This window comes from Danio rerio, chromosome 12, assembly GCF_049306965.1.
Source record: "Danio rerio strain Tuebingen ecotype United States chromosome 12, GRCz12tu, whole genome shotgun sequence".
NCBI classification, from domain to species: Eukaryota; Metazoa; Chordata; class Actinopteri; order Cypriniformes; family Danionidae; genus Danio; species Danio rerio.
Genome location: NC_133187.1, coordinates 39,530,360 through 39,543,970, shown reverse-complemented (window position 1 = coordinate 39,543,970; position 13,611 = coordinate 39,530,360). Strand labels below are relative to the sequence as shown.

General features: G+C 34.8%; 1 protein-coding gene across 7 annotated transcripts in view; it reads left to right on the top strand.

Moving 5' to 3' along the window:
* sdk2b (sidekick cell adhesion molecule 2b) overlaps window positions 1-13,611 on the top strand; it is a 637,792-nt gene that overhangs the window by 512,764 nt on the left and 111,417 nt on the right. For all 7 annotated transcript variants that reach the window (XM_009306870.4, XM_009306868.4, XM_009306869.4 and 4 more), the window contains exons 5-7: window positions 5,176-5,309; window positions 9,693-9,804; window positions 10,935-11,125. In XM_009306870.4, the coding sequence (XP_009305145.1) occupies window positions 5,176-5,309; window positions 9,693-9,804; window positions 10,935-11,125 (437 nt within the window). The remainder of the gene's footprint in view (window positions 1-5,175; window positions 5,310-9,692; window positions 9,805-10,934; window positions 11,126-13,611) is intronic.

The window sequence follows — 13,611 nt, the reverse complement described above, 5'->3', positions numbered from 1 at the left end:
TCTAAATATGCATAAAATAAATAATACTACTAATAATAACATTATACAAAAGCAAGTTGTCGTGAATAAACTGAAAAAAGACCCCCAGCACCCCCCTTATTTTTATGAAAAGCGCTGTGAATTGGTCTGATTGGTCGAAGTAGACGTCAACTCTTTCCGGCAAATTTCCTTCTGCCTTCACTCACTCAAAGCAGCAATCCAGAAAATTACAATCCAGAAAATACATCCGGAAAATACCGTAACAAAATTTAATGCTGTTTTCAAAAAGGGCTTGTTCACATATGATCCCTTTCCAGAAAACTGCCTGAAAAGTCTGTATGTGTGAAAGGGGCTAATGACTCGATGCACATGCAGGTTGTCAAATTGATGACGTCAATGTCAGTGAGTATGGATTTATGTTCACTAAAGATAAATCAGTTAAATTAAATTATTTTATTGGACAACAAAACTGTAAAACAAAGTTTAAGTAATGAAATTACACTGTGAAAAATGTAATGACAAAAAGTCAAGACAACAAATATGTGTATGTTGCTTTAACTTAAGATGTTAATCATGTTTAAGCTAAATTTCTTTAAGTTCCACAAAGATTAACTTAATATATTTAGTCAGTTTGATAGATGTAAGTTGAGATGACTATAAACGTTCATTTGATTCAAGTAAAAAAAATGTAGGCAGCAATTTAAGTTTTTTTTTTTCTAAAATAAAAAAATAAAGATATCACGATTGTCAATAATGAGAGACATCCTTTATTACACCTCTTCCAATTGTTACCATCAGGTCATCGATATTGTGTTTTCAGATGTGTAAGAAATAGAAGAAAAATTATCATTTTTATAACAAGCAATTAAACATTTACATTTCTCCTCCCTCAGTAGCAGTTGATGGCTTGTAGACTGGACAGTTTTTTTTTTTTTTTTTTATAGTAGGGGTACCATGTTGTATTTAAATGTATATATGCCAAACGTTAAATGTCAGATGTTTCTGTGAGTGTATGCTGCACATGAAATTTTCCCACGAGACAAATAAATTTAACTAACTAACTAACTAACTAACTAACTAACTAACTAACTAACTAACTAACTAACTAACTAACTAACTAACTAACTAACTAACTAACTAACTAACTAAAAAAATAGACTAAAGATCGCCAATAAAACTTATAACAAAACAATCAAATAAAACAATCTAATCATTCACGTCTTTAAAACAATTAATTTGCGAGTTGAGCAATTAAAATAGTTTTGCTTAACTGATATAAAGCTTAAATTAAAAAAAAATAAAATATTACTTTCATATATTTCCAATAAAACTGACCTGATTTAAAATTAAAAGTGAAACAAACTAAAAGTGAATAAAACACAACCTAGATCCAAATGAATTAATAAATGTGCTGTGAGTCCAGAATTATTTATTGAAACTTTCAGTCATATAAAATCAAGAAGAATTCAAACTTTTTTTTTTTTTTTTCATTTTTATAAAGGATCCAGTGATTTTACACTTGTCATTGAATATATCTGTTCCAATAGCAAACACTATTTCATGTTGACCTCAACTTCAGGGATGGAAAACACACTGAAGAACTCAAAACATGACTGAGGTTTAAACTTAGAAACAAACTCTCAGGTTAAAGCAGATTATGAGATGAGGATAACATGCTGTCTCTTGAAGGACACTCAGAAGTATATATAGTGTCTTGAAACTTCATCTAACAGTGTGTTTTTGATAGTGCATATCATTGAGCTTGATTATAACAATGAAGTTACATGTTTAGTGAAGATACTTGTTTATCTAAAAATAAAAATAAAGCTAAAGTAAATTATTCCTTTTTTATGTCTCCTTTAAGACTCCTTTATGACTGAAAGTTATGTACGTTCAGTGTCCAAATGTCTTTGTTTTGATCAGTGTAACTCCATGACACTGCAAGTTTACACAATTATATTTTGGCACCCTGTGTTGCCTTTATGGAAAACTCCAGAGTATAGTAGAAGCCTCCAAAATGGGATGCATATTCAGAGTTATAAAAATCCATATAAAGGGGTTTTTAATTAGCAAATAATATAAATATTACAATATTACAAATGTAAACATTAGCTGAGTAGCTTGCAATGTTGAGGACTGGGAAGCACATAGCCGACGCCAAACAACTACCACAGACAAAACCCATTTGTTTGGCTGACTTAAGTCTGGTTCTACCTGGATCAAAGAGCTGCACGTGAACACAACAAACGGATGTCAGCCAACTGAAATGGACATGCTTTTTTACACCTGTGGGGTTGTAATCTGTTTTCTCATTACACAAAAGGAAATTAGAAGGTGAAAATGTGAGCAGACAGACTGTAATAAAAGTGGTTTATTTATAAACTAATTACAAGAGGATCACGTACTTATGATTGCTTATGATTATCCTGCATTATTCAATCTAAATTCTCACCAATCAGACGATTCCTAAGGCATTATAAATACCCTAAGTTCGATATAACAGTCATCTTCGTTTTGAAGAATCCCCCCTTTTAACTGAAGTTTTAAAGATGTTCATTTCCTGCTATCATTTAAATGCCATTGTGTTCATGCTCAACAGAAATGACTGTGATTGGCCTTGAAGGTCATCGGTTCACTTCACAGTTATTGAAGCCGCAAAGGTATTGATTGGTACCAAAATTCCAATATCATGACAACACTAGTACCTAGTTTAACACTAGGTGTCAATCCCACATTAATTACTGCATCTTTAAAGGATTTTAAATGCACTTCATGGGGTGGATTGGCTCTTTGCCTCAGTGTCATGCATTTAAAATCATTTAATGCAAGCAAAGTCCATTGATTATTGTCCTATATTTAATATTATCCTTTACATATTGTGTTATTGAATATAGGCACACATCTACAACCCCATCAACTGAAGTAAAGCCAAGAGAGCCTAAAAGATGAGTGAGAGGGATGTCAGCTTTACCTTAGAAATATGATTATATCAATAAGCATCTTCAGCCTTGTGTTCTGGCAGCTCTGGGGCTCCAGCACACGTTTGGTATTTGTGCGCTGAGATGGACAGTCTCATATTAGCATTCAGCACCTCACAGGATGCAGGCCGGGGAATGTGGGTGCCAGTTCAGAGACGGGTCGAGGGCAGCGGCGCAGAACGAACAATTCTTCCTCAATTGTCCAACACATAGTCATAATGAGGAAACATTGATTGTAAACAACAGAGGCACAGTAATTGGGACTCCGTGGGGTAGGCGTCAGGACTCGGCCCAGTGGACAGCAATGGGTGAGGAATGCTGCTTATTCAAGGAGAGACGTGTGAACGTACTGCTAAACAGGAGGAACTGTGCTTACAGGTGTAATGCCCGTTGTTTCAATTTAAATGTGTTTTATGTTTATTAGCATTTGATATACTTGAAATATATATGTTAGTGAGCAGTTTCCTAAGGTTCATGATTCGTTAGGGTTTTCTGTATATTGAGTTCTGCTTTGATGGCTTTTAATGTTGAAAAGAATAGTAAAGAGTTTTTTTATTGACTGATTTGTCAATAAGTTTGAGTTTCAAATGATAAGTTGATGGAGTTGGTCAAGTAAAAAATGATGATACAAAAACTGGGACAATAATTTATTTTTTCACAGATTCCACAGAAATATTAAGCAGCACAACAACATTTAATATGTGTGTATGCATGTATGTATGTATGTGTTTCTTAGTTTATGTATCTACTGTATATATTTGTTTTTATTTATGCATGAATGCATTTGTTTTGTTTTGTTTTGTTTTGATTTACTTTGTTTTGTTTAATTTAATGTAGTTTTGTTTTGTTACATTTTGCTTTGTCACATTTTATTTTGTTTTACTTTGTTTTGTTTAATTTAATTTTGTTTTGTTTCATTTAATTTTGTTTCGTCTCATTTCATTTTGTTTCATTATGTTTCATTTTGATTTGTTTTGTTTTGTTTTGCTTTGCTTTTTTTTTTTATTTTTTACTTTGTTTCATTTATTGACATGACAACAGTTGCTGCAGATTTGTCGGCTGCACATCCATGATGTGAATCTCCCGTTCCACCACATCTCAAAGGTAGATTGAGATCTGGTTACTGTGGTGGCCTGTAGGGTAAATTTTCTCTTTTTCGGACCATTCTTTGTAAACTCTGGATATGGTTGTGCGTGTAAATCCCAATTAGATCAACATTTTCTGAAAAACTCAAACCAGCCAGTCTAACATCAACAACCATGACACGTTTAAAATCCCTTAAATAACTTTTCTTCATCATTCTGATTCTCGTTTTAATATAAAACATTGTCGTGACCATGTCTACATGCCTTAATGCATTGAGTTGCTGCCATGTGACGGACTGGTGGCAGTTGGACAGGTGTACCTAATAAAGTGAAGATAGTGATATCACTAAAGATATTAATAAATGTTTCTTTTGCACCAATTTTTTTTTCTTATTTTTTAAGTTATGTTTATTTAAATATATATTTGACTAAATGTCAAAAAAAAAAAAAAAAAAAAAATATATATATATATATATATATATATATATATATATATATATATATATATATATTTTTTTTTTTTTTTTTTTCTTAAAAATTATTTATTGACATTAAATCAAATATATATTTAAATAAACATAACTTAAATATATATATGTAAATCAAATATATGAAATCTGGCAAGTAAAATAATGGTAGCATCACATCTGATGTCATGGAAAAAAAAATTTTCTATCTCAGTAGCGTCTGCATCTTCTTGACACTAAAGTGGTTTATGTGATATTTATGGAGCTACTGTAAGTCATTTTGTGGAGTTGTTGATCTGAATGGGGAATGACAGATGGAATTTTTATATTCATTATATCAGAACGGTTTGTAGTGTCGATGACTGTGATAAAACAACAGTGGAAAAAAAGAAACAGTCTAGTTCTGTCATGTTTTTAAAGACATTTGTTTCTGTGTTCTGTATATGAATAGGCATAACGAGATGGCAGTGAATTAGCACTCCTCAGCGCCTCTGATACCCCCGCAGGGAATATTTCATGTAAATATCAGCTTTTGGAGTGCAGCGCTGAACATTTGGTGTGCAGTTTATGGTGATGTTACTGATGATGCAGTGTTATAAATCAGTGGTTGAGTGTGATGTCTGACAGCTGGAGGTTTATGTTGATCCTTGTTTGTTGTTTTCTCAGAGCCATCACTCTGGATAATACGCTGGTCATCCTGTCCACCGTGGCCCCAGATGCTGGACGATACTACGTGCAAGCTGTGAATGACAAGAACGGAGAAAATAAGACCGGCCAACATATAACACTGTCTGTGGAAAGTAAGTCTGTTGAAAAAAGAAATACACATGAACTTTTTTAATGTTGTAATTTGCAGAATTTCACTAGCTAGGCAGTTGCTGGGGTATTGTGGATGACTGCAGATAGTTGTTAGGATGTTGCAGTGTGGTTACTTGGGTATTCTAATTGTTGTTGCAGTGTTGCTATGAAGCAGCTGCTAGGGTGATTTTGGTCTTTGACTTTTGATCTTTAGCTCTATTGTCTATTCATCCAGCCGTCTATCCTTCTGTCTGTTTATCTGTCTGTCTGTCTGTCTTTCCGTCCATCCATGCATCCATTCATCAATCATTTCACTCTTAATGTCTGTCTGTACATCAGTCCATCCATCCCCCCATCCATCTCTCTGTCCACCCATCCATCTATAATTCCTTCTGTATGTACATCCATTCATCCATCACCTATCCATCTATTTCTCTGTCTGTCTGCCTGTCTGTACATCCCTCAATTTATCTATCTATCGATCCATCCATCATCTGTCTGTCTGTCTGTCTGTCTGTCTGTCTGTCTGTCTGTTTGTCTGTCTGTTTGTACATCCATCAATTCATCTATCCATGCATCCATCCATCCATCTATCATCTGTTTGTTTGTCTTTTGGTCTGTCCGTCTGTCCATCCATCCATCATCCATCCATCCATCCATCCATCCATCCATCCATCCATCCACCTATCCATCCATCCATCCATCCATCATTTCTTCCATCAATTTTTCTGTCGGTCTATACATCCATCCATCTATCCATCTTATATATCTCTGTCTGTCTGTATATCATCCATTTATCATCTCTATCTATCTGTTTTGTCCATCACCCATCCATCCATTTATTTTTGTGTCTGTCATGTTATCCATCCATCCATCCATCCATCCATCCATCCATCCATCCATCTATTTTTCTGTCTTTCATTTTATATATCATCCATCCATCCATTCATCCATCCATTCATCATCTATCTTTCTGTTGTTCTGTCTGTACATCCATCCATTCATCCATCCCTCCATCCATTCATACCTCTGTCTATACTTCTTTCTTTCTGTCTGTCCATCCATCCATCTATCCATCCGTCCATCCATCCATCGTCTATCTCTCTGTTTGTCTGTATATCATCCCTGCATCCATTCGTCCATACTTCTTTGTGTCCATTCATCCATCCATTCATCCATTATTCCTTCCATCAATTTTTCTGTCAGTCTATTCATCCATCCATCTAGCCATCTTATATCTCTCTGTCTGTCTGTATATTATCCATTTATCATCTATGTCTTTCTATTTTGTCCATCACCCATCTATCCATCCATCCATCTATTTTTCTGTCTGTCAGTTTATCCATCCATCCATCCATCCATTCATCATCTATCTTTCTGTTGTTCATTCTGTACATCAATTCATCCATCCCTCCATCCATTCATACCTCTGTCTATACTTCTTTCTTTCTGTCCATCAATCTATCCATCCGTCCATCCATCCATCGTCTATCTCTCTGTTTGTCTGTATACCATCCCTGCATCCATTCGTCCATACTTCTTTGTGTCCATTCATCCATCCATTCATCCATTATTCCTTCCATCAATTTTTCTGTCAGTCTATTCATCCATCCATCTAGCCATCTTATATCTCTCTGTCTGTCTGTATATTATCCATTTATCATCTATGTCTTTCTATTTTGTCCATCACCCATCTATCCATCCATCCATCTATTTTTCTGTCTGTCAGTTTATCCATCCATCCATCCATTCATCATCTATCTTTCTGTTGTTCATTCTGTACATCATTTCATCCATCCCTCCATCCATTCATACCTCTGTCTATACTTCTTTCTTTCTGTCCATCCATCCATCCATCCATCCATCCATCCATTCATCATCTATCTTTCTTTTGTTCATTCTGTACATCTATCGATTCATTCATCCCTCCATCCATTCATACCTCCGTCTTTACTTCTTTCTGTCTGTCCATCCATCATCCATCATCTATCTCTGTTTGTCTGTATATCATCCCTGCATCCATTCATCCATACTTCTTTCTGTCCATCCATCCATCCATTCTTCTATCTATCCATCCATCTATCCATCCATCTTTCAATCCATCTATCTATTTATCTATCTATTTGCAATTTCCTAAACTTTCTGAATGTGACCTTCAGTATATAGCATAAAACTGATACAGATGTATATATATACTTTTGCTGTCAGTCCCCCGCATTCATATTTGACAGATCTGAAGTAAAAGAAACACTGTTGTGTTGTATCACTCCCCCATAGGTCTTGTCTTTCCATTTTAGACAACATGCCGGTTTTAGGAGCATACACACTTGTGAACAACAGGCTATAGACAAACGCATATTTGCCTTCCGTGACAGAGCTTTGTTTTCACCCTCACAGCTTCTCACAATCGTAGACTCGGAATATTGACAGTTATGGATTGTGCTTTGTAAGAGTTTCAGTGTATCAGATTCTTTCAGCAAACCAGGATATGATTTGTCTGAGTCTAATACACAAGGAGCCAAGGAATGGTGCGGAGACAGCGAGGAGATTAGAGATCGTGGGAGGATGTATGTGTGCGTGTGTGTGTGCGCGCAACCGTGCGAATATGTGTGTGTGTGTGTGAGGACAGTCCTTCCCAGAAGGTGTATTTGAGTATCAGTGCTTTACAGAAACTGCTTCTGACAGAACTACACACACACCCAAACACACATTTGTTTTTGTGAATTGTGGGGACATTACATAGATTTACATTGTTGTTATACTGTATTTTGTATTGCCTTAGCCCCACCCTACCCCTAAATCCATCACTCACAGGAAACTGTGTACAGTTTTACTTTCTGAAAAAAAAACTTTTGAGAAATGAGGACATCAGCAATGTCCTCATATTTCACCATCTTTGTGTAATACCTGTGTCATACGTATGTAGTTATACCGATTTGTGTCGTCATATGTCACAAACACACACACACTTGTGTATATATGGTTTACGAGGACTCTTCAAAAGCTTAATGTATTTTATAAGGTAAAAAATGCATATTATAAGGCCTTACCCTACCCCTAAACTCACCCCTTGCAATAACCTGTGGCAAAGTTAGACCCCATTCAAGTGGCCATGAAATCAAAATGTACTCCTTCTATTTTTATATGTCTACACAGTAGTATTTCTTGTTATAAAGGTTGTATCTGTGCACTTCATTATTTTGTAAAAATTCATTTGTCCTCTTAATCTTTCAAATCCAGTAACCTTCCCTCCCTGTCGAAACGACTTTTTTACACTTCCTGGTTACATGGAAATCTTTAGGACAGGCATATCAGTGTGTGTCTGGTTTCTACTCTGAATTCTTTCAGTCGTCAGTCTTCCTTCATTTTGTTAGCAATGCCCATCCAACAATCCATTTGGTTCCCATAGAAGAAAACCATGCACCGGCCTTCATTTTTTTAGAACTTCAGGATCATTTGAAGTAAATGTGCATCACTACAAAGAATAAAGGACTTTTTGAGGTCACAAGTCAAATCCTCATGAAACTAACTTAATAGAGTACAACAACGCACAAAAAAAGATTTTGCTTTTTGTTTAAACTGCTAATTTAAAAAGAGCTGAAACAACACATTTCTTAGGTTTTTTGGACAAGTTAATTGATTTATGCTCAATCTACTTACATTTGTAGAAACTAAGTTATTTTAATTGATTTGTGTTGGGACAACATGAAGGAATTATGTGGAACCCAGCATTTTTTACAATGAAGGTCATACCCATGTCATTATACATAATGTTGTGTCCCCTTAAACCACATAAACAAGTACATACACACACACACACACACACACACACACACACACACACACACACACACACACACACGTCTGACTCTGACATAAGAGAAAATATATTTAGATTGCTGTTCAAAACACCAACCTGTTGCCTTACCCCAAAGTGTGGCTGGCTGTAACATGTAAAAATACGATGTCTAGCACTTCTTCCTTCTGGCCATCACATTTATTATGTATGTTATATATTGTATGTATGGCTGTGTTAATGTATATAATTATGTATTCATGTCTTGGTTTGTTTTTAATTATGTATGCATGCACGGGTGCATATATATATATATTTGTTATTTTTTTATTAATTCATTTATTTATAGTAAAAAGTTTCACAGATTCCATAAAAAGCTATTATTTAGTAGACATTATTAATTATTAATACATTTATTGTTTTTTTTTTTCAACTTTCTTTCAAAGATGTTGAAAAAAAATCACACACCTGAAGATGACCAGAATTGTATTAGAAACACTCACTATATCATGTTGTGTACCTGTGTGTCGAAACACGTTTGTTCAAGCTCTCTTCCCTTTCTCATTCTCGCATTTCTCTTGTGCTGCAGATGTCGGTGGTCCTGCAGACCCCATCGCACCCACCATCGTAATACCGCCGAGGAACACCAGCGTCATCTCCGGCACTTCTGAGGTCACCATGGAGTGTGTGGCCAATGCCAGGTGACCACCTCACATTAATTGTTACCTCAATGCTCCTTCAACCTCCCAAACACACAAAAACATCAATCATTGCGCTGTTGTGGCCCCTGATAAATAAGGGACTAAGAAAAAGGAAAATTATATAATACTACTACTACTACTACTAATAATAACAATAATAATAATAATAATAATAATAATAATAATTAATTATTATTATTATTATTATTATTATTATTATTATTATTATTAGTAGTAGTAGTAGTAGTAGTAGTAGTAGTAGTAGTAGTAGTAAAATAGCAATGATGATGATGATAATAATAATAATAATAATAATAATAATAATTATAATAATAATAAAGGTAATAGAATACACAGTAATGCTGTTGCCTACTGATATTATATACATATTATATTATATATTATATAATTGGCTATATTTAGAGTGAATGATTATGTTTTAGTTGGGTAAAAATAAATCTAATTTATTTTAGTATTATTTTGTTTTGTCTTTATTTTTTATTATCTATATCATTTTCAACAGATAAAATGTATTTATTTATTTATTTATTTATTTTTATGGATTTTAACAGTTACAAAAAAAGACAAAAGCAATAAGATATTTAAAAATCATTGCATTGAGAAAGAGAGGTTGGTAGGAAGCATCCAGTTTTTTAACCGTAACGTAAGGTAACAAGAGTGATGTGTAATATGGATGAAGGAATATTGATAAAGGAATTTTGTTGATTGGAAAATAAAGACGTTTTTATTTGCCTGTGGACTTTTACGCGTAAAAATTGTGCTTACTCTACCAACAATAGCAGCAATTGGAATGCTGCTACACATGTCCTAGGATATATTTCCTAAATGCATTGCAAACTTTCTTAAACTGGTTAGATATACCTCTAGAAAGTGGAATTGTTTTCTAAGTTTTTGAGGAAGAGGATGTAACAGATCCACTGTGTTGGAGTTAGAGGTTTTTATATCTCCACCTAAGCAATATTGGTCGTATTTAATTTTACATTCCCAACAGAAACATAATTTTTTTTACTGGAATGGTTGGTACCCTGAAACACCACTTATTCTTGATTCTTGATTTAAAAATAGTTTTTTATGAGCTTTTTTTTATTTCCTTTTTAATCTTCTCTCAGGCCACTGATAAAGCTGAGCATCAGCTGGAAGAAGGACGGTGTGTTGGTGAGGAGTGGCCTGAGTGATTTTAACCGCAGACTGACCGTGTTGAGTCCAGCAGTCAGCGACTCAGGCTTCTATGAGTGTGAAGCTGTTCTCCGCAGCAGTAGCGTTCCCGCGGTCAGCGCTGGAGCGTATCTTCATGTGCTTGGTAATACACACACACTCTACATGACACACCCTGGCAAACTGAGTTTACTGTTGAAGTCAGAATTATTAGCCCTCCTAAATTATTAGCCCGCTGTATATTTTGTGTTTAACGAAAATACGATTTTTCAACACATTTCTAAACATTATAGTTTTAATAACTTATTTTTAATATCTGATTTATTGTATCTTGGTAATGATGTGAGTACATAATATTTTACTAGATATTTTTCACGATACTAGTATTCAGCTTAAAGTGACATTTAAAGGCAAGTCATTGTATAACGATGGTTTGTTCTGCAGACAGTCAAAAAAAATATTGCTGAAAGGGGCTAATAATATTGAGCTTAAAATGTTTTTTTTTATTTAATGAAAAACTGCTTTTTATTCTGCCAAAATAAAACAAATAAGACTTTCTCCAAATGAAAAAACATAGGAAATACTGTGAAAAGTTCTTTGCTCTATTAAACATCAGTTGGGAAATATTTAAAAAAGTAAAAGAAATTCAGAGGAGGGCTAATAGTTTTAAATGAATGTTATGAATGGGTACTTTGAATAGTAGTTTATTTTTATTTATTTTTTCTGTGTTGGGAATAAAAAGACAATTGGTCAAAATTATGTCTTCATATATTATATATTCATATATTTCTATTCATATATTTAGATTCATTTTATTTGTATTTTTTACTTTATTTTTATACATTGAAACATTTTACTGAACAAAACATTCAGTGACAGCAGCGAATAATATATATATATAAAAAAAAAAAAACGGAAAAAAGTAACAAAAAAAAAAATGACAAAAAAAAAAAACAACCCTGGCTCATTCTAAAAACGTAGTCCCGCGGACGTTTCTGGAGACCGCGAAATATTTAAATCCGCAAGAGGCCGCTGTGCGCACTTCTTTGTATCTCGAACGCCTCTCGCAAGCGCCGTTCGCGCCCCCGCGCTGTTCTCGCGTAAAGCCGCCAGAGGCCGCTGTCGAGCGACCATCTGTCCGACTGACTGAATGACTTAATGATTGACTGGGCGACCGGCCAATCGGCCAACCCATCCTCCTCCTCCTTCCATAAACCCAACTGGTTTTACCGATTGACCCATCCGCCTGCCCGCCCACCTGCTTGCTTCCCTGAACCCAAGCAACGACTTACAAAAGACATCCAGAAAAAGAAAATCCCTCATTTGATTTTGACCGCGTTTTCAGATTTCACCACATTCTCGCCCTGTTATGAACTCGTTCACTTTATTTTTTGGATTCTGTTTTTGTCTTACCTGATTTCTGGAACCGCTCTTCCCCAAGACTCGAACCCGGTCGTCGCCGTCCTCACGGTCAGCTTCCCTCCGGGTCTCCACCCCGCCCATTTACACGACAAGCTAACCGCACAAACTGGTTGCTGTCAGCTGTTGCTGTCAGCGCGAAGAGGAGCGGCGTCACACCGCCCCGCAGCGTTTGCTTAAAAAAAATTTAATGCAGCCATACGTACCTCCGGCTACGTAAATCGCGATCTCCAGAAATGTCTGCGGGGCTAAGTTTTCAGAATGAGCTTGGGTTGAAAAAAACAACAACATAATTTTCAATTACAGTGAAGCTGGAAATACTATATTACTACATAGTAACAGGTGGCCATATTTGTTTAAAAATTGATGAGCAGTCATATAGTCTATTCTATATATAGATTCAAGTTTTTCTATCCACTGTGCTGTTGTTACAGGAAGTGGCTTCATCCAATTCATTGTTATAGTCTTTCTTGCACTTAGTTAAAGTATATGTAGTATATATCTCTGATTTTTATTATATACATCATGGCGTATCCCTTCAAGCAAGAAAAACAAGTGAGTAAAAGGTAGATCTAACTGCATAATTTTCATTATCTCAATCTTTACCCCTTGCCAAAATTCAAGTGTCTATGGACATTCCCAAAATGTATGTGTGTGATTACCTACATTCCCACAACCCCTCCAGCATTCCTCTGACTGTGGATTTTTGTTTTCCAGTCGAACTCTTTCCAGTTATGGCTAATGATCCCCTTATGAGATTCTGATGTTTTCCCAAAATCTCATCCTCAATTGTTTAATTAAGTTCGGATTTTCATTTTGCCTTAATATAAAGGGTTTTATCTGTTGAATCCAGAATTTGTATTTTATTTTAATTTTAAGACAACACAATAGCAATGTTTTGTATTCATTAGAGTTGAGAAATCAATATGTGGTCAAATAACCTTCTCAATCACTCAAAAGAAAGCATTTGCATTTCAGACCAATCGTCAATTTCAGAAACTAAACTAAACTAAATGTTCTAAATAATAAAATTTTTGTAAGGTATTTTGAATAAATGTGATCATATAAGTCCTTTATATAATAAAATAAATAATATTCTAACTTTACCTACACTGTTAAAAATGCTGGTTGCCTTCAGTTTTTTAGCTGAATCAAATTAACCTTATGAGTCCATTGAACTTGTTATGTTAAACTGACTTAAAACAGCTTGCA